The sequence below is a fragment of the Rhodamnia argentea genome, chromosome 7 (assembly GCF_020921035.1).
Source record: "Rhodamnia argentea isolate NSW1041297 chromosome 7, ASM2092103v1, whole genome shotgun sequence".
Taxonomy (NCBI): domain Eukaryota; kingdom Viridiplantae; phylum Streptophyta; class Magnoliopsida; order Myrtales; family Myrtaceae; genus Rhodamnia; species Rhodamnia argentea.
In genome coordinates, this window is record NC_063156.1 from 22,529,096 (window position 1) to 22,551,662 (window position 22,567).

The window sequence follows — 22,567 nt, forward strand, 5'->3', positions numbered from 1 at the left end:
GAAACAAGTGAAACAAGAATCGGCATACCCGAAGAAAGAAAATTCTAGATTGAAGATAATTGTGGTTGTATTGTTGTTGTTTATAGTAATAACACAATTTATGATTTTGTCATAGAGTAAATGATCATGAACATATTTTGTAGGTATGTACTCTCAGTTAGAGGGATGAATGAAGTGAAGATTGTTTGATCTTTCTCAACCCTTTGCTAGTCTTTGCTCTATGGGAAGTATGCTTGAAGTGAATGTGCTCTCTGTTGTTGTTGTTTGATCTTTCCCAGTTGTCCTTATGCTGCCCTTATCATACATATGCTATCATTTTCTTCCATTGAAAAAAAATAAGTAGAGCACCGAATACAACCACAAACAATTCGGAAAAAATTGTACCATCAAAGGGTCAAAGGTTGTGTACAGAGAATAATTGCCTAACATTGTTTTTGCCAATGGATTCGAATCTTCCTTTAAACATTTGCGTCCATATTGCGTCATTACATATAGATTAATCCAAAAAAAAAAAAAAAAACACGAACCCCGGAAAAACAGAGAGGTCCCACATTCGGTGAGCAAAAACATTTGCGTTCACATTGTGCCAAAAACCATTGTAGCCCTTGTGTAGATCTAGATCTCTTGGCTGTCATGAACAAAAAGCATCCTAATGTGCATTGAGCAAAAAGCATCCTAATGTGCACCGAGCAAAAAGCATCTCGGCTCGCATGAGCAAAAAGACTCTCGGTTAGAACATAGCGTCAAATAACTTGAAATATCGGTTGCGCACCGAAACATAGCATCAGATATCATCAATACATGTTCAAACACTAAATAGTCACTCAAAAAGTATGAAACTGTTCCACGGATGCAACCAATTCATTTTCTCATCCAATAGCAACACTTTTTTTAGGGCACTGCATGCATCCCAATTAAAACATATTTGTTGGAATTACAAGAAGGATGAAATTGGCACTGCAGTTTCTATGACACACAACCAACCAGAATAGTGTTCCAGAATGCGGTTTCTATGACACACAACCAACCGGAATAGTGTTCCAGAATAAGAAATGACCAACCAGCATACTACTAAAGGACAAAACTGATTGAAGAACCAACCTGGGGTAAGGACTTGACTATTGTTACCCACATCGTCTACTCAAGAAACTGGAGGAAGTTCTTTTGGACAAATCTCCTCATCAACAACCATTGTTACAGCAGAGTAATCATCATCTACACAATCTTCTTCCTTGAAGTCTTACTCCAAAAACAATTCATTCGACAAACAAAAATATGGGCCTCAATGCTATTTCATCGAAACCATCAGCAACAAAAATACATCCACAATACTACTTCCTATTAACTTGTCATCTCGTGTCTTGTCTGGCACTTGTATTCTCAACCTGTCATTTTTAGATTTTGTTAGTTAACAAAAATTTTGTTAACAAATCTGAACTGGTGACAAAAAGGAACTCACGGTCCCATGTACATGAGTTATAAGAGCATCACTAGCAATTGGTGTCCCACTAACGTTACCATTCGCACCTTCGCTTGTACGTCTTTGGACCTAGGCAAGCATAATATAAATTTAAAGTTAGTTGCATAAAGCAAGCATAATTCCATGCAAATAGAAGTACTTACCAAATGTTTTTTCCTTGACAATTGTGTTTGTGACGTCGTGCACATAGTATTCTTAACAGGACATGTCAAACTATTGTGTCCTGTCTTCCTACAAGTTCGACAGGTCATCTTCATTCCTCTTCTCGACATTCTAGTTCGACTTGACGCCTCACCTTCCTCCCTTAATCTTTTATGTCTACGTCTACCGGGCTTCACTTTGAGTGGAAGCGGTTCGGGTGCTTCCCCATTAGTTTTTTTCCAAAACCTCTCTCCTCGAACCGGCTTCAACATGTTCTGATATGCAGCCAAGAACTTCGCCTTCTTGTAGCACTCGTCTATATAATCGTATGCATCCTTCTTCTTATGATTCAAAGCGGAAATGGCATGGGGACAAGGGATGCCAGTAAGTTGCCACCTCCTACAAGTACACTCTCTCATGGACACATCAACCACGAACTTCACACTCTTATCTAACACCTCATATCCATCATCACCATTCCATAGAACTCGGCAGTAAGTCGCATCACGTCTATTTTCTTCCAACTTTTTTACTATCCGTGGACCACAATCTCTCCTCCATCGAGCACATGCATCCCTCTGTGTATGCATCCTTGTCATTATCATTGTCCTCATCTCCTCCAACATACTGTAAATGGACTTACATCTAGCATCTATGATTCTTCCATTGAATGCCTCACATAAGTTGTTATCGATTATGTCACACTTGACCTCGGTGGTGAAGAAAGCCCTGGACCAATGCTTGGGCTCGGTTTGAACCAAGTCATGATACGCGGCGGGACTAATCTTTTTCAATGCTTGAGCATGTTCATCATACTCTACCATAGTACTACTCTTAGCACATCGCCAAAACAATCTCTGCATTTGTATTCCCTTATACTTCTTGCCCCAATTGGCATAGATATGTCTAGCACACATTCTATGTTCAATTGCGGGTAACAAATCAGCCACAGCTTGTAGAAGACCCTACAAAATATGATGCCAATTAGTAAAACATACTACAAGTGTGATCATTTAAGAGATATAACAATTAGAAAAAGAAATTTACCTTTTGCTTGTCACTAATTATGACCCAACCTTGTCCATATGTGCTGTTTATGTTGAGGTCCCACATTAAATTTCCCAAGAACCAACTCCACGTGTCTCCACTCTCAACTCTTACAACTGCCCATGCAATTGGGAACATTTGATCATTTGCATTTCTTCCAATGGCACACAAGATCTCCCTTTTACAAATTCCTTTTAAAAAGCAACCATCCAACCCAACAACTTTCCTACATCCATCAAGGAAGCCTTTTTTGCATGCAGCAAAACATATATACATTCTCTCAAACAATGCCTTCGAGTCTATGTTAGGCTTTTCTACCTTCAATGTAACCATACTCCCAGGATTTGTGGCCCTAAGCTCCTCTGCATAATCCCACAACTTTGCATATTCATTTTTATAGTTTCCCATTAGAACTTCAAAGGCAAGTAGCTTAGCCTTAGTACATTGATTCATACTAACATTTAAGCCCAATTGATCCTTGATAAGCTCCCCGAAAGCAGCAGTTTTCATAGTTGGCATTGCTCGAATTGGACCTAGATAGTGTTTTGCCAACCAAGAACTAGTGACCCTCTTATTATTAAAGCTAATGCTACATGTATGTTCTTCGTGGTAGGTCTTCACATGGAATGATCCACTTCTAGCATCAAAAGATGCAGAAATCTTCCAAGGACAATTCTCATCAGCACATTTAGCTCTAACAAATTTTCTTTCATTCTTGATAAACTTTATCTCTCTACGCTCGGCCACAGAATACTTTTTGAGAGCATCTTTAAATTGCATGCCATCATCAAACTTCATGGACATAGCAAAAAAAGGGGCTGCACAATTAGGATCATAACTTAGAAACTTGCTTTTCCTTCTTGTCACGTTGACGTCTTCCTCCTCCACGTTAGAATCCAAACTCTCATCTCCATCTGTTTCATAATAGTCTGTTTGGTAACCGCCTTCAGCAATAACCTCATCGGATCGTTGGGAAATAGATGATTCTCTCGCAGATTGTTGGGATGGTACAACTTCTGTGAGTGGTTCTACTTGAATCCAACCCTTTGTGGCCCTCTTGTGAAATTCCCTAATGTTGTTCCTACCTTCGACAAGGTCCTCATCATCCTTATCCTCATCATCAGTCAAGAAATTTGCATCGACTAGGAAGTCCGAGTGTTAACTATCTAAATCAATTTCTTCAACCCGACCATCACCCTCACCAATGCCCTCACCATGACCAGCACCTTCACCTACCTCATCATCAAAATATTCACCATAAACCTCCAAACACTCTTGATGTAAATAATGAAAAAGTAGATCGACAAGAGTGTTATCATCAAATATGAATCTTAAACCATCTTCCAAAGACTTCCCAGGATACTTAAAGTAAAGCTTTTCAAATTTACCATTTGCCCCATCCTCGATGTCCTTAACGAACCTTTCATAACTTCTTGAGTTGATATCTACGTATACTAGATCCATCCGCCCCCCAACATACTCGAGCATTGGGCGTCGGACAAATTTTCCACCATGATAAAGGCGGACCAATGTTGAGTTGCTGCTCATATTGACCCTATACAAAAAGAGAATGTATATTAATGGAGGTGGTCAACATAATGACACGCGTGAAGATAATTTGCCACACAAATTTTGTATTAATAGTATAGCTAAAGAATCTATTACGTCCAAAATTAAACATTCTTTTATGGTCAAATATTTAAATCTCTCAGATATATGAGAAATCTTCAAGATTAAAGAAAGCTTGAGAAAACAATAGCAGTTCTCTATAGCAGATACTACCAACTTTCGATCAGAGATGAAAAAGATACCAGTTTTTGCAAATTTAGCCCCAAAAAAGAAGCAAATATTAGACCAAACATAGACAAAGTACGAGCTACACTACTTCCTCTACACAGCACAAGATGGACATCCTAGCCGACAGTTTTCCCAGAAACAAGAACCGGTGCTAAGTTTCTAATCAATTCGGCCACACGACAAGACTTCAAACCTCGTCCTAAAGAGTCGTCGACCGTGAGTCGCTTGCGAAAATCCCTCGCTATGTCGCGAGCGTCGTCAGAATCGTCGGCCTTCACCCATCGTTAGAGTCGTCAACCGTCGTCCGTCTTCGAGGAGCAGATTAGGGTCTCGTGAAGGGGATAAGCGGGGTCGCACATCCAATGGCCGATTGCCGTCGACGGCCGTCGTCCGTCGTCGATGAGTGACGGACGAGAGTGGTGAGCAATTTAGGGTTCTGTTTTGATTTTCAAAACGTGGGATTCTGATTTTGGGTGTTGTGGTTTTAGGGCAATTTGCCCAGAAATGAAACACGAGAACCGGAAAAAAAAAAAAAGAACAAAAAAGAAAAAGTCGTCGTTTTTATTTGCTGGCATCCACGTCGGCGCCGGACCAACCATGTAGGACGGCCGGCGCCGACTAGGAGTCCACGTAAGGATTTTCCGGGAGTTAAATTGATCGGTAGACTAAATTAGCAAAAAGTAAAAAGGTTTAGGACTAAATTGGTAAAATTAAAAGGTTTAGGACTAAATCAGCAACATATGAAAAGATTTAGGACTGAATCGGCAAAATTAAAAGGTTTAGGACTAAATCGGCAAAAGTGTAATAGGTTTAGGACTAAATCAGCAACATATGAAAATGTTTAGGACTGAATCGGCAAAATTAAAAGGTTTAGGACTAAATCGGCAAAAGTGTAATAGGTTTAGGACTTTTTTGACAATTTTCCCCGTAATGTGGTCTCCGAACTTTAAATTTATTCAACGTAACCCCAAAACTTTTGATACATGTTTAATTTAGTCCTAATCCTTTAATTAATTCAAGTTTAAGGACAACACGAAACATTTTCATACAGTTCGATGATTATATTGAGCATAAATAAATTATGTATAGGGCCACATTAAACAAATTACAAGTTCATGGACGGCATTGCATATTGGAATAGAGTTTAACGGCTATATTGAATAAATAAAAAGTTCAAGGATCGCATTGTATATTTGGCCAAAGTACAAAGGCGATTTGTACCATTATCTTAATAAAAGAAAGTTCTACTTCAAATATGATATATCCACCCCACCATGCACGCTCAATACCATGACTTTTTTTTTCCGGGGGGTGAAAAAAAAAGCTTTATTACCAAGGATATCCCGACTAATGCCAAAATCGATATATCAAGTGATGCGACCGACACCCTAAACAAGGGAGTCGGATACGGCATTGGCTTGGCTATCATATATTAATTTCATGAATTAATCTTAGTATGTCTAACGTTAACAATTTTTTTAACACAAAATTTAGAGAGAGAGAGAGAGAGAGAGATGCACATTGCTGTCTGGGATTGGACGCAGCTTTTCGTAGAGGGGTCATGTGCAGCGTGCAGATCCGCCCCTTCCCCTTCACATGGCCCCTCCATTATTATCACCATCGCTCGCCTCCTCCTTCTTCCTCCTCCTCCTCCACCACCACTTCGCGTGTCTGAAATGGGGCCACCTATCCCCTGTCACCACTCCAGCCGTGTACCCGCTCCCAGATCTCGCCACGTCACCTCCCACGCTCCCGATCTTCGCCTCACGTGGGGCTCTGATCGCGGGTCCATTGCTCTTTGGGTACTCGGCAGCAGTAGTAGATCATTTCTCGACCAACTAATAAATGCCACACCTCCCCACCCCAGAAAAAACCAGAAGGGCCGACTAGCTGTCCTTGGGCTTGGGTTGTCCACACACGCCATCCGTTGGAAACACCTCCGACCCGAGTTTCAGTGGATCCATCCATGGATGACAGTCGTTTGATATGGCGGACCCACACAATCGACGGTCGTGATCCATTTGATATAATAATCCCGCCCCCGACTTAAGTAACTCCCACGTTACCTTGCTTCGCTCCCACCGGCACCTTCAGCTCTCCTCCGTTATTTGCTTCCACGATATTCCCAGAGCAAGTTATCTTCAAATCCTCTGGATCCCTGCGTAATGCTCACATATAGCTTTTCAGAGTAATAAGAACAGAGAGATTGATGGGAGCGTCCGTGGAAGATGTGCGAAGAAGACAGTAAATACCCTCTTAACAAAATGTGCTTGCTTTGATCTATGGACTTGTAGAGAAATTTATTAGGGTCGGACTGAACGAGTGGAGGAGGACTGAGCGGGTAATACATATTACAGAGGTGCAACCAACAGAACTGACAACTGTAAATGTCTTGGATTGCCTTTCCACCACCCGACACATGGCAGATCTCAAGCCCGGTGCCGCAATGGAAGTGTGTGAATGTACCATGGATAGATCTGAGGCTAAGCGGTGAGTGACCGTACTCATTCGGTACAGCATTAAGATCGAGAGCGAGAGAACTGGCGTGTTAATCGGGCACATGAGGCGGCAACATGATTTGTGGGGAACTTCGGATAGATCTCGATCATCTTTTAGTCTAATGGGTAACGTGGGAATATACTCCCAAGATGGGATTTTTATTTTGCCCACTTCTTTCTTAAACGGCATAGCAGATCGTACAAGTTGTTCCATTAAAAGTTTAGCAGAGGAAACAGTTAAAAAAGTAAATTGGGGGTTCGTATTAGGCGGGGACTTGAGTCCCAACCCCACTTGAGGTTGGCTCATCTATTTATAGCCCATCCTGCCTTAAGAGTTCTCGGAGCATCCAAAAGCACTCTCGCTAGTTTCTGCCAAGGCCATTTCTCCAGCAAGCCTCTCTTTAATCTCTCTGTGCTTGTGCCTGCGTCTCTGTGGGAAAAGGGAGGCTTGTTTTACCTGTTCGAAAATGGCCATGACTAAGCTTGCCTGTGTTCTGCTCCTGGCTCTGGTCGGAATTTCCATGGTGGCGACCCAGGTTAGTTTCTACACAGACCCACTTCTGCAAATCTGCCATAGCCCTTCAAACAACGCTTGACGAGCTTTGTGTTTGTTCTCTCTATCTATTGTAGGTTATGGCAAAGGAAGCCCAGTTCCACCTTGACAATGTGAGTTGCTACGCTATTTTTGCTCTGCAGATGGCCTCTGTTTGTGTCTCTTTCTTCCCTTTGGAAATTCTACAATGTACCTTATCGTGACTAGGGTTTTTGAACTTTTTTGTCCAGGCATACGGACCTGGAAGTCTCAAGAGCTATCGTAAGTTACTGCAAGGATAAATCATCTTTTGATGTCTTTCCTTTCCTTTTAATGATTCTTTCGAGTCTCTGAGGGTTGGATCTGAACTCTTGAACTAAGTAGCAAGATCCACTCTTTCAAGCCTATTTGATCTGCATCTCCGCTTGATCTCAAGCTCAAACCATGTAGATTTTTTTCTCACCCGGTTTAGGGAACTTATGAAAAGGAGTTTTTCTTTCGTCGAATTGTGAAAAGAAAATTCATAGGCAGCAAAAGGTCAAAATTCTTGGCTTTCGGTCATTTTATCAAACGCATGGACTGCTAAAAGAAGCCACTAAGGCATTTTATCAAACACGGAGGCCACATTGGTATTTAGCAACTTCCCAGTGACTTTTTATATCTAGATCCACCCATTTTATCACAAAGCAAGCACCTTTTAAGCATCACACCTCCTCTCTCTTTCTGGGTTTCTCAAAGAGATTGTAGGGGACTCTAACCAGAAGGCATTTGATGAAATTTGACAGAGTGCTCGGGCCAATGCTCGAGGCGATGCAAGCAGACGCAGTACAAGAAGCCATGCCTGTTCTTCTGCAACAAGTGCTGCGCCAAGTGCCTCTGCGTCCCACCGGGCTTCTACGGCAACAAGCAAGTGTGCCCTTGCTATAACAACTGGAAGACCAAGCGTGGCACTCCCAAGTGCCCTTGAACCACTCGCGCTCAAGCCCAGTTCATCCCCATACCATCCACCACTACTAGTATTTACCAAGTACCAATAGATTAGTCCATAAAGGTCACGACTTTAATGACCATTCTGTTTGTTATTCAAAGACTAAGCGAGTGTTTTTGAGTCCCTCAATCCATGGCTCTGGCTCCGTTGGGGTTTTGACTCTCTCCCCCCAAGTGAGAGCCGTCTATGATTAATTACTGCTGTAATGTTGACCCATTTAATGTAGTGGTCAAAAGGGTCCTTCCTCCTTTTTTTGTCGTCGATGATGACCTTTTATGTTTCTTCCGATGTCCTAGCAAGAAGAGAAATTTCTGGCAAAAGTTTGACCGGCAGTGATGGAGGTTGGGCAGTTAATGCACATGCATCACTGATGTCTTCTGGGTTTTTTTAAATGGAGATGGTTCTGTCATGAAACTGCACATGCAAAAAGAAGCGACAGTTTCCATAAAAAAACGACACGAGCATGTGAAGCAAAAGAGACTCCCACTAGAGATGAGCAAATCTGATCTGACAGATGGTGAGACGAGCACTATGTGCATTCAGTCACATGGAATTGACGAGGCCGGTCCGGGGACACCGCTTTATATATCGAGTGACAAGACAAACTCGGTCTAAAGACTAGGTTTTAATCGGGTAACCGCTATGATTTACGCGGAAGGACTTGCTTAGTGTGAAAAATAGGCTAGGACTATGCTTCGAGATTAAGTTGAACTCTCTCGGCCCTCTATTAGTAATAGATGGTATGCTCGTATTGGATCGTATAGTGCGCGTACCGTACGTACACATGTATAAGTTCTGATTTTCATTACATACGTTAATTTGATTACTAGGCCTATTATCAAGGGGGTGGCAAGAGTTCTCTATATGGGCTCCAGAACAAGAATATCCAGCGCATGAGAAGAGGCCCAGAATCGGCCCACTGGGCTTATTCACTTGCAGTTGGTCACCATGTTTCGGGCTAGTAGAGGGAAGTCTGTGACGTCACCATTGAGAAAGTAACATGGAATAGGAGTCACAGATTTTAAAGAAAATTCCAAATCAAGATCCGAAGCGTCTTCATTTGAGAAAAATAAGTATCTGAAATGCCATCAATTTCTCAAATAAGGGCATAACTGAATCTTATTTCAAATGAGGGTATGAAATGACCATGTTAGTCTTAAAAAAAAAGCATGACCTCATCGGCTGGTCAATGACATTTTTGTCATTTAATTTTTTTGATTTTTTGATTTTCCAATTTCTTTTCTTTCCTTTTCGTGGTAGCCGATCTCATACGATGGCTGGACATTGATGATGCTCGGAGAGGGCCAAGCGAGGCCTCTTTCGAAAGCCATAGGCAAGGGATGGTGTCGTCCCGGACTCAATTTTTCAGCTAAATCGTTCAATTTGACTAATAGAATGCTCACTTGATTGCTTTTAATATTTTATCTCTTCTCTATGGTGTCCTACGTGGCGCTAAGGTTAACTAAAGCACTAAAATCACGTTGTTTTGATATGAATCCTAACTTTTACACATCTAATTAAATTAGGTTAAAAAAATCCAAAAAAATTTTCCACGTAAAAGACAAATTCAAAAAAGGGAAAAAAAAAGACTAAAACATAAATTAAAAAAACACACACACACACAAAAAAAGAAAAACTCAAGCGAGAACCTCTTGCCTGGGACCGCCGCCCCATTGCCCGCGGGGCTTTAGCAATGGCCGGCGACCTTCCTCCAAATCTAGGCAAGGGTCGCCGGCCCTCACCCATAGCGGGGTCACCAGCCATCGCAGACTCCTCACAAGCGAGGGGGCAACGGTCACATTTGGTAGGGTAGTCCTCCCACCTGTATTTTTTTTTTTTCAACTTTTAGTTTTTTTTTTTCTACTTTAATTTAACTAAAAATTAGGTTAAAATTATCTTGCTCGAATATATAGCCAATCGGCAAGGTTATGCCCTTTTTTGAAATAGTCATGTCCACCTCAAGTCCTTATTTAAGAAAATGATAGCACTTCGGACCCTTATTTGAAAATATTCTCAAATTTTATCCCTCCTTCCTTTCCGAAAAAGAAAAGAAAAGTTAAGAGCACCGGTTTCTTAGTTACGACCCAACAAAAAAAAAAGTACTCACACATGTTTGTTTATATTATGTTGTAGGAAGGATCATATCTTCAACTTATGTTTAATGTTATGTCCCAAAAATCAAGGGATTTGAGAAGTTGACAGTGTAATAGTATAACGGTGCAATCTTAACCACACGTATTATGAATGGCATAAAATATATAACAATCATGGCGGGACCTACCTCTGATCTTATGACTAACAATTCACTGTTATATTGTCATGCTTGCAAGACCTAAAAATCAATTGGTAAATCCTATGACGTGGTCATGCAATTCACTAAGCTTCGCAGGAAAAAACACTTGCACCGCTGTCGATTTAATTAGGAGCATGAGATATTAGGTAACTAGGCATGTTGTGAATCATGACGTTCACAACATAAGTCATTTGACCCAAGCTCGATCAATGTTCGGGTATATTTTTAAATCTCGTTTGCATCTTGTAAATTTGTAACTCCTGCTACAAACCTTCCAATGATTTCAATGTACAGATACAGGTTTGAATCACAACATCTCCTACTCAAAGAGTGATATCGGCAAACGCAATCATCATCTTCGCTTCCTGAGATCCCTCGAGTCGAAAGCTCAAGTCAGAAGTCCAAATATCACTCTAATTTAATATAAAAAAAGAGAGGGGGAGGGGGTGGGGGGTGGGGGGTGGAGTTGCAGTTATATTATGAATGTAAAAACTCTTCTTTTCTGATAATTCTATCGTCCAGGGATACATTTGATCTGTATAGAAAAAGGAAATGAAAAAAGAAGAAGAAAAAACAAGAAAAACCAGATGATACACTTGGGATGTGAAAGAGCCACCAAGCAACCTCATCCTCCCAAATCATTCGGGTGATAGCCAGAATAGACTGATCGACACCCTCTGATCAAATATATGCAGTTTCATGGAGGATGGCGATGGCTGAGCAACTCTTGCATGGCCAAAAGCTTCAGTTACATATCTCAAGAGAGGGGAGAAGAGGGCCGGGGGGTGAGGAGTGGGTAGACAAAAGAACATAAAAAAGCTTCAAAACAGAGAAATCCCGAATACGCCACGCTTCTTGGCATGATTCGGTTGCCTTTTTGGCGGAAGAAACAGAGCATCATCTTCTTCGATCAATAGTATCTCTGGCGGAAGAACAAAGCCTAACGCAAGCTTCACTGTTTGTTTCTCACTGTTTGCTCAAAATGTAGTAAAAATCTTGCAGCTTCAGTCTGTCTCAGGATCTATTGTGAATAGGGTCTGACCCTCTAGGAACTCTTCTCTTCTCGGACTGGTATGGATCGAAGGGCGCCGCCGTGGGAGCCGGAGCCAGGCTCCGTTTCTCGAGAGCATCATCCACGACAGCTTCTTCAGAGAGTAACAATCTCCGTGGCAGGTTCTTCACAAGGAGGAGCTCGCTTTCCGCGCGCCGTCTCAGGGCGAGTTCTCTGGTGGAGAGAGGAGAAACGAGAGGAACAAAGACCAGAGCTTGTAGCGCGACAAACAGAAGAATCAAGACCCCATGATTGGAACAAGAACAAGAACCCATGAATGAAGGGTGGGTCCGAGAGCAAATCCAGAGACGTTTTCAAGATTCCACCGCCTCTGTATCTCAATCATAAGCTTCCTGCAATGGAATCGAAGCAAAATATAAGGCAGAGCTCTCTCTCTCTCTCTCTCTCTCTCTCTGTGACAAAGTTTGAATGAAAGTTGATGGTTGGTCACTCTCTCACTCCACTTATCGGCATCTAATACTTGGGAAGCCAAGCATCTTTTTTTTCCTCTCCAACTCGGTTAAAGAAAAGCAGGGGGACCTCTATCTATCACAATCGTTCGTTTCGCTTTGCCCTTTTTTTTTTTTTTTTAACCAGACCACGACCAGGACGCAGTCCTTTTGAATACCATGGCCGAAGTGCCACGTCACAGGCCATGCTGACGTGTCACCCAATGTTCCCATGCGTCTTGTTTGCGCATCAATCGTTAAAATCTGTTGCAGAACATATTTTCCATTTTAGCATGTGACAAATGAAATTGCTCTGAGGCAAGATCGAAGAGGTAAAGTCGAAGAAGCCTTAGCCTGCGAAAAAAAATGGATTTGTTGGATTGCAACAGGAGCAAGAAAGCACCCCCGCCGTGAAAAGAAGAGACGTATACTTGGGGAGCTAGGGTTATTGGGAAACGAAACCCTAGAAAGAAATGAATAAAATAAAAAACCCTAGAAAGAACATATATGCACGCATACTCACTTTGGCTTGACGCTGCATGCATGAAAGAGATAGCTTTGGAATTCCAAGCTCTCCAACCCATGCAATGCAGCCCCCAAAACCAGGATCTTTAGTTTCTTGTGCTTGATAATGTTAGGGTTCCCCTCTTTCTTTCTTTTTTTATGCCTTTCTTCCTTCCTTCCTTTCTTTCGTTGCCATCCGCATTATCCACCTTCCAATTTGCCCTCGCACTTATTATCTGCACAACACTAAATACCATCGCCCGATCACATCAAAACAGGCCAATCGCGCTCAGTCGAACGCCGGAATCAGAATCGAGCTTCATGGGAACCAGACGCTTCGACGTAGTTTTGCGCGTTGCGCTTGATCCGGTGCATGGACCCTTCCTAGCTTCGTCTCTATTTTCGACGTGTTCACTTTTGGTTACTTTGTGTTAAGATTAGCCAAATTGGAATCCCATCTTGTCCCACCCCCCAGATGGGAGACTGGTCAAGGTCCGTGCCGAAGACCAGATTCTCGAAGTGGGGCCCCTCCTGTCTTTTGGCAAAACGGATTTAAAGTGGAAGGGAGTTTTGAATGACTTGCTGCTTTCCAAAGATATCATCCTTCCACGTCACTCAAAATGACTTTATGGGAGTCATTGCTCGGTGCGATGCATGTCCATGCAAATCTCATACGCCATCCTCACATTCTCTCTTCCTTTCACTTTTTTGCCCTTTTTCAAAACAAAGAATCTAATGAAAAAAAAAACAAATAAATAAAAAGAATTTCCTTATGGGCAAAGGAACTTGCATCCCCAAAAAAAAAAAATAATAATTAAATAAAAGGACAATTGCGATTAATGGTGGTCCAAAAGGCCCATTGGGCTTGGGATGGAGTAGACGTTCTTGTTATGTGGGCTTCATCGTTCGAGGCATTGTCTTAGCACAAGAAGCAAGTGGCTTGAAAGAAGGGATGGGCTTGGACCTTGCCCGGCACTTTTCCCTTTTCGTCCCAACTCGAAAACCCACGAGAAGCCCGCCTTGAGAATAGAAGGGAGCTGAGCATGTCGTGTCCTGTCCTGTCGTCGGCGTGCGGATTTTCTCTCCGCAGTTCGTGCTTTTTCTCCGTCGTGTAAAGCTGTGGCGGCGTTTGATATTGTTTTTCCCACTCTGATATCGGAGGAAACCCGTGTACCGCATGGTTAAGGTCTAATTGGAATATAAGAACTCCTATGTCACGTTCGGTCGCATTTTTTACTCACTCACTCGATAAAGTCCCGGTGCGTGTACAATTCTCGCAATCTCCCTGTCGATCAAACGTGTTTTCATCTCATTGGAATCGGATCTCTCTTTGCATTCCGGTTCGACTTGTTCTCAATAGTCATGCGTATGCAGGTGTGGGAAAGATTTCGGTTCGAGACGAAGGACGACAATCAATTAGCTTGGGACTATAGCACTAGCGGAATTCTTGAAAGTGATGCCGTGGTTGGTTTGGTTTGATTTGATCTTCAATTTATCATGCAGTTAATCCGTGACGGCAGTCCGTTGAGGAGATAATAAAGGGAACATAAATCATCCAAAAATATACAAAAAAAATCGTACCCAAATAATTATAATCAATAATTAGCTTCTTAATCATATGTAAATGACCGTAACCGATCACACTTAGAGTGCCTATTCATTGGAAAATTACTTAGCCGATCCACGATTAGAGATTATTGTTCTTTCATTTATTCGTTTCTTCTCTTTTTTTTAAAAAAAAAAATTTATCTTCTCGGTATAAGCTTTTGCAGTAATTATTGAGTCGGGCAGCGTGACCTCCCTAATGAAGATCTTAATTAATGATTATCTTCTGGGGAATGAGAAGTTGAAAACGGCGAGTTACGTAATCATGATTGCTGTTACAAAAGGAAGACTCGAGGCCAAAGGCAACGCAACTATTCATGCTGGTGCAGAAAACAATGTGGTTCTTCACGGCAAAAAAGGAAAAGAGAAACGAATCTCATAATACTTCGAATTTGGCATTATGTACTTGTCAAGTGATTTCGCTTGTAATTAAGTCACATTGGCAAACACTTGTCAAGATTCGAGTGTACTTTTTCAAAATATGGATTTGATATTACTTAGGAAACCGTTAGAGTTTCAAACTTAGGGACATCTCGCTATTTGATTACCCGATACAGTGTCATGAGACGCTATAAAATAGTGCGCGAAGATGGGTATTTGCCGAAATGAAATAATTCACCGCGCTTTAACTGTACGTATCTTGAAGCTAATGTATGCTACATCGGGTTAATAGATGAGACGTTGTCATCGATTTTGTACCCATTAGATTGATCGGCGATACGTCCTACAGTGATTATAGGTAAATTTAAGCTTGGATCGGTCTAGCCGGTGTGTCATGCACCATTGTAACGGCAATGTTAATAGGTGAAGTCGAAATAATGGTGGACCAAATAGGTTTTCTCATGTCATGGATCAAGCTGGTACATGAACTATGTCCCCACCTCCATCTGTCTTCAAGGTTTTCGTGGTATTGGTTTAGAAAAATAACTACCTACATTAGGTATAAATAACTGGACTTTGGAAATCGCAAATCATCTCACGTCCTTTGGAACGATAATTAGTAGGGGAAGCTATGTAATCAATCATAAACATATAGTACGGATGTCGATTCTGTCTTAAACTTTTCAAATTTGCCAATTTAGTATGGAATTTTTGCACGAAATTTCAATGTAGTTATTCTGGTCAATATTTGTCGAAAATCGCTGAATTGACATTCGAACAATAGGTTTAGGACTTATTGAGTGGGTGATTTAGTATTGCATCTCCAAGAGAAAAAGCAAAAAGTTTGATTAAGAACTGACGATGGAAGTGGCACACATACATGGGGATACATCGGTGGCAAACCCCACCTCACGCAAATCCAAAACCATCGTAATCCGCCTGCATGATACCATTGCATGAACACCGAAGGTATCTATCGAAACAGCAATCTTAGAACGCCTAAACGATCTTGGAGGGAGTGAATCTTTGATCATGTCCCGCTCCTCAAGCCTTGAAATCGATTCTTTGGACTGGCGATCCGACGTATAAGAGTCTCCCATCGTCGTGTTTCGCCGCCATCATTATTACCAAGATACCTCGTAATCTCTCTCTCTCTCTCTCTCTCTCAAGATTATCATCATCGTAATCTTGTAACTCCCGGAGACATTTGCGACGATGGGTAATGAATGAAGTGTATCGATTCGTGCATGGCCCGACGGCGCACGATCGCCGAGAAGATTAATCGAGATTCATTCATGACAGACAACTCGAATGCGTGTGTGCGTCTCGTCGTCTTCTCCTTCACCGTATGTATTTATCCACGCCCACTCCCTCACAATTCGGATCCATTTAATATGGCGATTGTGTGAAGAGGTTTAGGTACGTGAAGTCGTCAGAGATTTTCTTTTCATGGCGAGAAGGTCACTCAAGTCCTGGTGCAACTATGAAGCAGTGGCCAAAGAAGAAGATGACCCCTTCTTCTTCCCAACCCTCCTCTCCCCCGACTTCGGGTACTATGTTATGTCCTGGTTTTCGCTTTCCTGTTCGTTCTTGTCGATCGTTTCTCAAGTTCTTTTGCTCCGTCAAGTGCGCGATCGCCGAAATATTTGATCCCCGGTTCTGGTATTGTGCAGTGGGAACGGATGTGCGACACTGGAGTGGAACTATTGCTTGCCCTTTGATCATCAAGAGAGCCTCTGGGAAGCTCCTCCTCTGATCACGAGCTTCCCGCCCGATCCTTTGTGCCCTCAAATTTTCGATTTTGAGCACAACCCGCACGATGCTATTCAAGGTAGCCATGGCAGCGAAACACCAGCAGTTTTGATCTGTTCTTCATTATTTTTATGTGATTTTATGTGCCCTAACTGTTGATGTTGCGGAAGGTCTTGATATTGAAGATTATTCTGCAAATGGGACCGTGATCTTCAAGGAGATGGGTGCACAGAACGAGCCCAAGCAACGTGTTCTGTATCTCCATAACAGTGGCCAAGAAAATGGGCACGGCGAAGCAGGTGGTGACGACAAGAGACTCACGAAAGGCAAGAGCTATAGCTACGGCAACAGCAGAATGCTGTCGAGGGAGCAGATATCACAGTACTTTTACATGCCGATAACTCGAGCGGCGAAGGAGCTCAACATCGGGTTGACCCTCTTGAAGAAACGGTGTCGAGAGTTAGGCATCCGCCGGTGGCCCCACCGGAAGTTGATGAGCCTCCAAACTCTCATCAAGAATGTCCAGGTCTTTATTTTCATTCGCTTCCTATCTTTATTTTGCCTTAAGCTGTTGTATTCAGAGAGATTCAGTGGCGTTCGAGTGAACATACATAAGTGGAAGCCAGTACCTCGCATCTGTTTGAGGAATTCTAGCGTAAAGATCGGTTTCAAAAGTGGACATGGATTAGTTCCGCTTCAATTTTGATTGTATCCAATTGAATCAAGCGAGTCGTGCAAAAACGCTACGCATTCAGTTAAAAAAATCATGCATAGAATTAGAATTCGCAAGGGCAAGAAGAAACCTGCCTGCTTGGGCGTGAAAAGACAAAGCCGACTTCGACCACATGGATCTCTGACCTTAAAAACACACCTGAGACATAGCCGCCTTTTCGGGTTCGGGTCTCCCGATGTTTTTATTACTCGAGATGGCTTTGGGTGGGCAGGAAATGCGAGGAGGCGGCTCGGAGAACGAGGAGCAGCTTGGAAAGGTTGTGAATTTGCTCGAGCTAGAGAAGAAGCTGATGGAGGAAATCCCGGACATACAGCTAGAGGACAAGACAAAGAGGCTGAGACAAGCTTGTTTCAAAGCGAACTACAAGAAGAGGAAGCTGGTTGGACTGATGGACTCAGGAAGCACTTCTTCCAGAAGCAGCGCGACCGCGGAAGATGACGGCATGAGCGCGGGTTTTGCGGATGAGGAGGACGTGAGATCTCTCTTGTTTGACGACTCTCCTTCATGTAGTAGCACCATATGATAGTCAAAAATCTGAGAAAAGGCCCCCGTTTGATCCGGCGAAATGTCAGGGGAGAAGATTATGTGCTGTCCACCTCGGTTTGCTAACAATGATACAACGTTTGCTGTTATAAACAATCATATGCAGGATTAGCAATCACCAGGACCCAACTTATGATATGCTCCGCAGCCATCTCCAGGCCTTAGAAAACCCACATAAATGTATCCCAGAAGAGATGATATCAAGTAGTTAACATAAATCGCTTATAGCAGAATTTTGAGAACAACAAAGCGGGAGAATCTGTAGTAATTTATGATGGAAAATGGCCTGCTACCACGGGGTTCTTATTCTGAAACTTCCGAGCTCCTACATACTCGTAAATCCTGAATACATGGCATCGACGACATCAGGAAATTCTCGAGAAAATGAAAGAAAACAAAACCGCTCTGAGTTCCCAACAAAACGAAAGATCCGGATAAATCGACATAAAACTCAACCAGCAGTTATCAGTTTAGTTTACCTCCAATGATTATAGTATAGGGAGAAAATTTAAGCGCTTCACATCTGCGATCTTAAGCAGCAACTGGTTGCTTGTGGACAAACGCGATGCCCTTCTCAATGCTGGCCTTTAGTTCGGGCTTTAGTGCTTCCAAGGCCTTCTGCTCATACTCCGTCAGCCCCTGGAGGTCAGAGGGAATCAGTGCTTCGACCCCTTTCTTCCCAAGCTTAACCCTGGACGCGAAGAATGGGAGGTCGGTGAGATCCGACTGAACAAAGGCGCACTCGTAGACATCCCCATCTCCATCCAAAGCGCGCAGGGAAGACTCCACGAATCGAGCGGCAGCATATGCCATGGAAAGTGTGGCTGACCCTGCGCCAGCCTTCGCCTCCACCACTTCAGTCCCAGCATTCTGGATCCTAACAGTCAGCTGCTCCACTTCTTCATCTGTGAAGCTAACCGAAGGCTTTGCCTTCGAGAGCAAGGGTAAAATGGTGATTCCGGCGTGTCCACCCACAACAGGGACATCAACATCAATGAGTTTCAGGTTCTTCTTCTCAGCGACAAAAGTATTTGCTCGAACAACATCGAGTGTAGTGACGCCAAATAGCTTTTTCGGGTCATAAACACCCTTCTGCTTGAGAACTTCTGCTGCAATCGGCACAGTTGAGTTGACCGGGTTGCTGATGATGTGGATGAAGGCATCAGGGCAGTTATCTGCTACAGCCTCAACAAGGGTCTTCACTATGTTGGCATTTATGTTGAACAGGTCATCACGGGTCATGCCCGGTTTTCTCGGAACACCAGCTGGAATGACTACTACATTAGCACCTTTCAGGGAATTGGCAAGTTCAGAGGCTCCTGTGAAATCCAGAACCTGAGAAGGAGTATTACAGTGGCTAAGATCAGCTGCAACTCCCTTCACATTAGCTATATCGTAAAGGTGAAGGGCTGAAACTAAGGGGGACATCTTGACTAGAAGCGCCAGAGGTTGACCTATCCCACCAGCTGCACCAAGAACCGTCACTTTGTATGATGCTTGTGGTTGGAGTTGATATTGGAAATTCTGGTTTTGTTTCTGGGCTTTCGGTGCAAAAGATTGTCTTAGAGCTGAAGTTGTTTCCTTGCCCAAGAAGGATGAGTCTGCTTCGCAGCTCACAGATTTCACTGCCTTGAGGCAGCTAAAACTTGTGAAAGAATTCTGTGAGCTGATTTTCACTCCAAAAGGTTTTGATTGAGGAAAGTGACCAGTTTTATTGCCAAAAGAGATTGTTGATCCGATTGACATGGAAGCTGCTGCTGATGCTGCCATCTTGCACTCTGCCAAAAATTACGTGTCATAGCACTTTCCATTGACACAAAACAAGCATAGAAGAAGATGTGCAACTACTAGTCGCAATCAACCAGTCTACGAAAGGCCTTAAGTGAAAGGTAATGTATATGGACAAAAGAAGTGACGATATATTGCACCAAGGAATACTCAATAGGTAATCTACTCCTCTAGAGGCCGCAAATGAGTCAGCCTACTTTGAAAAGATAGAAGTATAGTATGAGTCATACTCAGTTTCTGATCTAGACTAGGCTGTGTCCATCAAAAGATAAAAGGATAACCAATTAGGAATCACAGGAGCACAACAGCTCTACCACTATGTAACTAGTAAATGCTCCAAATAAAGTAAATGGTTATTGTACATCCCAATTGGTTCAATCATTCATGGAGTGGCAACATTGTATTGGGTAATATAAGGGCTCTCAAGCAGAAATTATATTGCAAAAAGTTCTCAGAACATTCAGAAATGAAGTGTGAGCTATAATTGTCAACATTATTGCAAAAAAGGGAAGATACATCGAATGACCCAACAAGTTGGCTCTCAGTCAATACGAAGGAGGATATATAGATAATGATACAATTTCCTGTTCTCTCAAAACCAGCAAATCTCAAGGTAGAGAAGGAAGATATAAAACGACTCGAATTAGTTGTAGTGAAATCTCCCTTAGATTAGTGAACAAATTAGTTCAAGTAGAAAACTCCTAGCATAATTGCAGCCAGGGAATTCTAGAGTTTGTATATGAGATGGATACACATATCTTATTAGAAGTTAGGTAAAAACAATGGCAGACATACTATAACAACAGCATAGCAAATCCCAATAAAAATTGATTTCCAACAAATCTAAACATTTCAAGTTCCCATTTTGCAGTATGAAAGTTCCAGAGGTTCACAAATGTAATCAGCATCGCCATTCTTATCTAAGGAAGCATGACCAGTGAGACACAATCCCAAAAGTCCAGTCCTAAGAAGAAGGCACCTAATATTGTAAGCTTCATATCCTTTGACATATTTCTGATGACAGACTAGCCTGTGGGGCACCTACTGATATTTCCTCTTTTAAGGAAAAAAAAAGAGTTAAGGCCTCAAAGTTCGAGTCATGATGAAATACATAGAATCTGTTGAGAAAAGACTCAAATATCCAGAAAGGGTCGATGAGAGTTAAGCAAATGGTTGAAAAGCAATTTCAATAGCAACTGGACATGCATTGCAATAAAACCAGCTATACCTGACCAACAAACAGAAATAGGTGGAAAAAAAAAGGCTTCCTGTTCTTAACTTTTTATAAGCATAGAAGCAATCCTTTACACTTTACAGCTTGTTTTTTGCCTAAAGAAAAGAGAGAACCATATAAACCAGATTGGATGTGTTTGCAGCCACAGCAAAACAGGATCGGCGTTTAGTCAATACCACTTAACGTAACCAGTTCAGCAGACAAGATGAATACCCAAGCGGTCAGTCATTACAACCTTGCATGCACCTATCAAGAAGACTAGCCCAATAACGAAAATCTCACGAAACACAAGAATGTAGCAGGATCCTATTCAGCCTTTCATTTTCACGGCAGTGAGAGCAGATTCTTGCAATTCTACAAAATGAAGGAACACCGCAAGTTCAAGCCAATACAACACGAGTCAAAGCTGGCGAAATCAGATCTGCAAGAACAAAGCTCGGTGATCCGGATAAACCAGACACACACTCGTCAATCATCATTCAACAAAAGAACATCAAGATCGCCATCCTAAGCAGGACAACCAAGATGGCGCCCTGGCAAAACCAACTGAGCAGTGACGAATCGCGAATCCAAAAATCTTGTTCGCGCGCAAATTCAGGGCCGACGAAATGAACCTCAAAAACAGGGCAAGAGAAGGAGAAATTTTACCAGAAACAGCGAGACAAGACCAAAAGCTTCGATCTTTCACACGACCCAGAAATGAAAAGCGGATTCTATTACCAGGGAATGGAGAGAAAGGAGGGACGGATTAACAAGAAAGACTCACTCGGCTTTTTTCTTGGCGTTCGGTGGCGTTAGTTTCTCCGCCGAAGAGCCTCGAGAAAACCAAACTCCCTTCGACAACTACCCAAAAGAAAATACCAGTCTATAAGGAAAACAAATTGTATACGGGTGGGTACGTGTATACACAGGTGCACGAGCCGCTTCTGTAGTCACTTTCCGCTTTTTGGATGCCCAAGTCGTATGCCATCTCCTGGATGCGCCGTCGCTGTGCCGAGAATCAGAATCTGCGTTTGTTCGTGTTCTTATATTCCAGCAGATCTGAGCCGTTGGTTTTGCCATGTTTTTCAACGGCTACATTTTGATCGTCGCTTGTAGCTTCTTCCTTCATTTATCACAGAGTCTTTGCTTTGGGGTTGTACATTCCAAATAATCAATTAGCAGTTCAAGAGGATAGTCTATAAGTAACAAGCTGTCAGATGTCAATTTTTTTTTTTTAACGCTTGACGGCAGCCTTGCGAAAATTATGTTAGAAATCCAACCAGCTTTCGAAGTGATGCGTGATGAGATTGGGTGAAATTGCCGAACGTGTTCGACTGAACGAAAGTGTTTGACACGAAAAAAATAAGGATACAAAAACAAAACTATAAGGTTCACTGCCCGTTTAATTGGAATCTTGGACAAAGAATTGAGAGACTTAATTAGGAAACATTAAATTGGGAAACCTACTCAAAAGAGGAAACCAATTCGAATCGGAAAACATTTGACTTAGTTGGATGAGTCTTTATTTTCCAACTCTCCGAAACTTCATCTAAGAACGATGTCTCCCGGTTGGACCTTGATGCTCCCACATCACAAGGCGACTTTAGTTGAACCGGAAAAAGCAGGATTGAATAGGCCAAACTCAAGGAAATCCGATTAAAACATATTCTGATAATCGCCACACCAATACTTCAATTGAATCCATCTATTTGATCGAACTTTCAAAAAGCTCCGGAATGGTATCGGTCGACACCGATGTCAAACACGCG

The 22,567-nt window shown here is 42.3% G+C and overlaps 4 protein-coding genes across 6 annotated transcripts; 2 read left to right on the forward strand and 2 right to left on the reverse strand.

Moving 5' to 3' along the window:
• Positions 1-1,227: 1,227 nt before the first annotated feature.
• Positions 1,228-4,447, reverse strand: LOC115734876. 2 transcript variants are annotated; one of them, XM_048282686.1, is made up of 4 exons: positions 2,669-4,447; positions 1,624-2,586; positions 1,460-1,549; positions 1,228-1,385 (listed from the first exon to the last, which is right to left on the reverse strand). In XM_048282686.1, exons 1-4 carry the CDS (start codon positions 3,470-3,472, stop codon positions 1,350-1,352), a joined length of 1,893 nt encoding a protein of 630 aa, XP_048138643.1. In that variant the 5' UTR covers positions 3,473-4,447; the 3' UTR covers positions 1,228-1,349. The 2 variants fall into 2 exon arrangements, with proteins under 2 accessions (XP_048138643.1, XP_048138642.1); XM_048282685.1 differs by having other exon boundaries at positions 1,246-1,385; positions 1,460-2,586.
• A 2,828-nt stretch (positions 4,448-7,275) lies between these two features.
• On the forward strand, positions 7,276-8,730 carry LOC115734874 (gibberellin-regulated protein 6-like). The gene is made up of 4 exons (XM_030665848.2): positions 7,276-7,499; positions 7,594-7,629; positions 7,747-7,777; positions 8,281-8,730. Exons 1-4 carry the CDS (start codon positions 7,431-7,433, stop codon positions 8,460-8,462), a joined length of 318 nt encoding a protein of 105 aa, XP_030521708.1. The 5' UTR covers positions 7,276-7,430; the 3' UTR covers positions 8,463-8,730.
• A 7,485-nt stretch (positions 8,731-16,215) lies between these two features.
• LOC115734721 lies at positions 16,216-17,774 on the forward strand. The gene is made up of 4 exons (XM_030665619.2): positions 16,216-16,334; positions 16,440-16,597; positions 16,689-17,044; positions 17,463-17,774. The coding sequence occupies exons 1-4, from the start codon at positions 16,216-16,218 to the stop codon at positions 17,772-17,774; spliced, it is 945 nt and encodes a 314-aa protein (XP_030521479.1).
• Positions 17,775-18,066: 292 nt separating this feature from the next.
• On the reverse strand, positions 18,067-21,725 carry LOC115734928 (malate dehydrogenase, chloroplastic-like). Of its 2 annotated transcripts, none has more exons than XM_030665952.2 (2): positions 21,583-21,725; positions 18,067-19,572 (listed from the first exon to the last, which is right to left on the reverse strand). In XM_030665952.2, exon 2 carries the CDS (start codon positions 19,562-19,564, stop codon positions 18,326-18,328), a length of 1,239 nt encoding a protein of 412 aa, XP_030521812.1. In that variant the 5' UTR covers positions 19,565-19,572; positions 21,583-21,725; the 3' UTR covers positions 18,067-18,325. The 2 variants fall into 2 exon arrangements, with proteins under 2 accessions (XP_030521812.1, XP_030521811.1); XM_030665951.2 differs by having other exon boundaries at positions 21,465-21,669.
• Positions 21,726-22,567: the final 842 nt, after the last annotated feature.

Excerpts from the sequence above, each read along its gene's own strand:
- LOC115734876 (XM_048282685.1), bottom strand. The coding sequence starts at position 3,472 with ATGTCCATGAAGTTTGATGATGGCATGCAATTTAAAGATGCTCTCAAA. Across the intron at positions 2,587-2,668 it reads TAATTAGTGACAAGCAAAAG|GGTCTTCTACAAGCTGTGGC; the intron begins GTAAATTTCTTT and ends CATATTTTGTAG.
- LOC115734874 (XM_030665848.2), top strand. The coding sequence starts at position 7,431 with ATGGCCATGACTAAGCTTGCCTGTGTTCTGCTCCTGGCTCTGGTCGGA. Across the intron at positions 7,630-7,746 it reads CCCAGTTCCACCTTGACAAT|GCATACGGACCTGGAAGTCT; the intron begins GTGAGTTGCTAC and ends TTTTTTGTCCAG. Across the intron at positions 7,778-8,280 it reads TGGAAGTCTCAAGAGCTATC|AGTGCTCGGGCCAATGCTCG; the intron begins GTAAGTTACTGC and ends GAAATTTGACAG.
- LOC115734721 (XM_030665619.2), top strand. The coding sequence starts at position 16,216 with ATGGCGAGAAGGTCACTCAAGTCCTGGTGCAACTATGAAGCAGTGGCC. Across the intron at positions 16,335-16,439 it reads GGGTACTATGTTATGTCCTG|TGGGAACGGATGTGCGACAC; the intron begins GTTTTCGCTTTC and ends GGTATTGTGCAG. Across the intron at positions 17,045-17,462 it reads CTCTCATCAAGAATGTCCAG|GAAATGCGAGGAGGCGGCTC; the intron begins GTCTTTATTTTC and ends TTGGGTGGGCAG.
- LOC115734928 (XM_030665952.2), bottom strand. The coding sequence starts at position 19,564 with ATGGCAGCATCAGCAGCAGCTTCCATGTCAATCGGATCAACAATCTCT.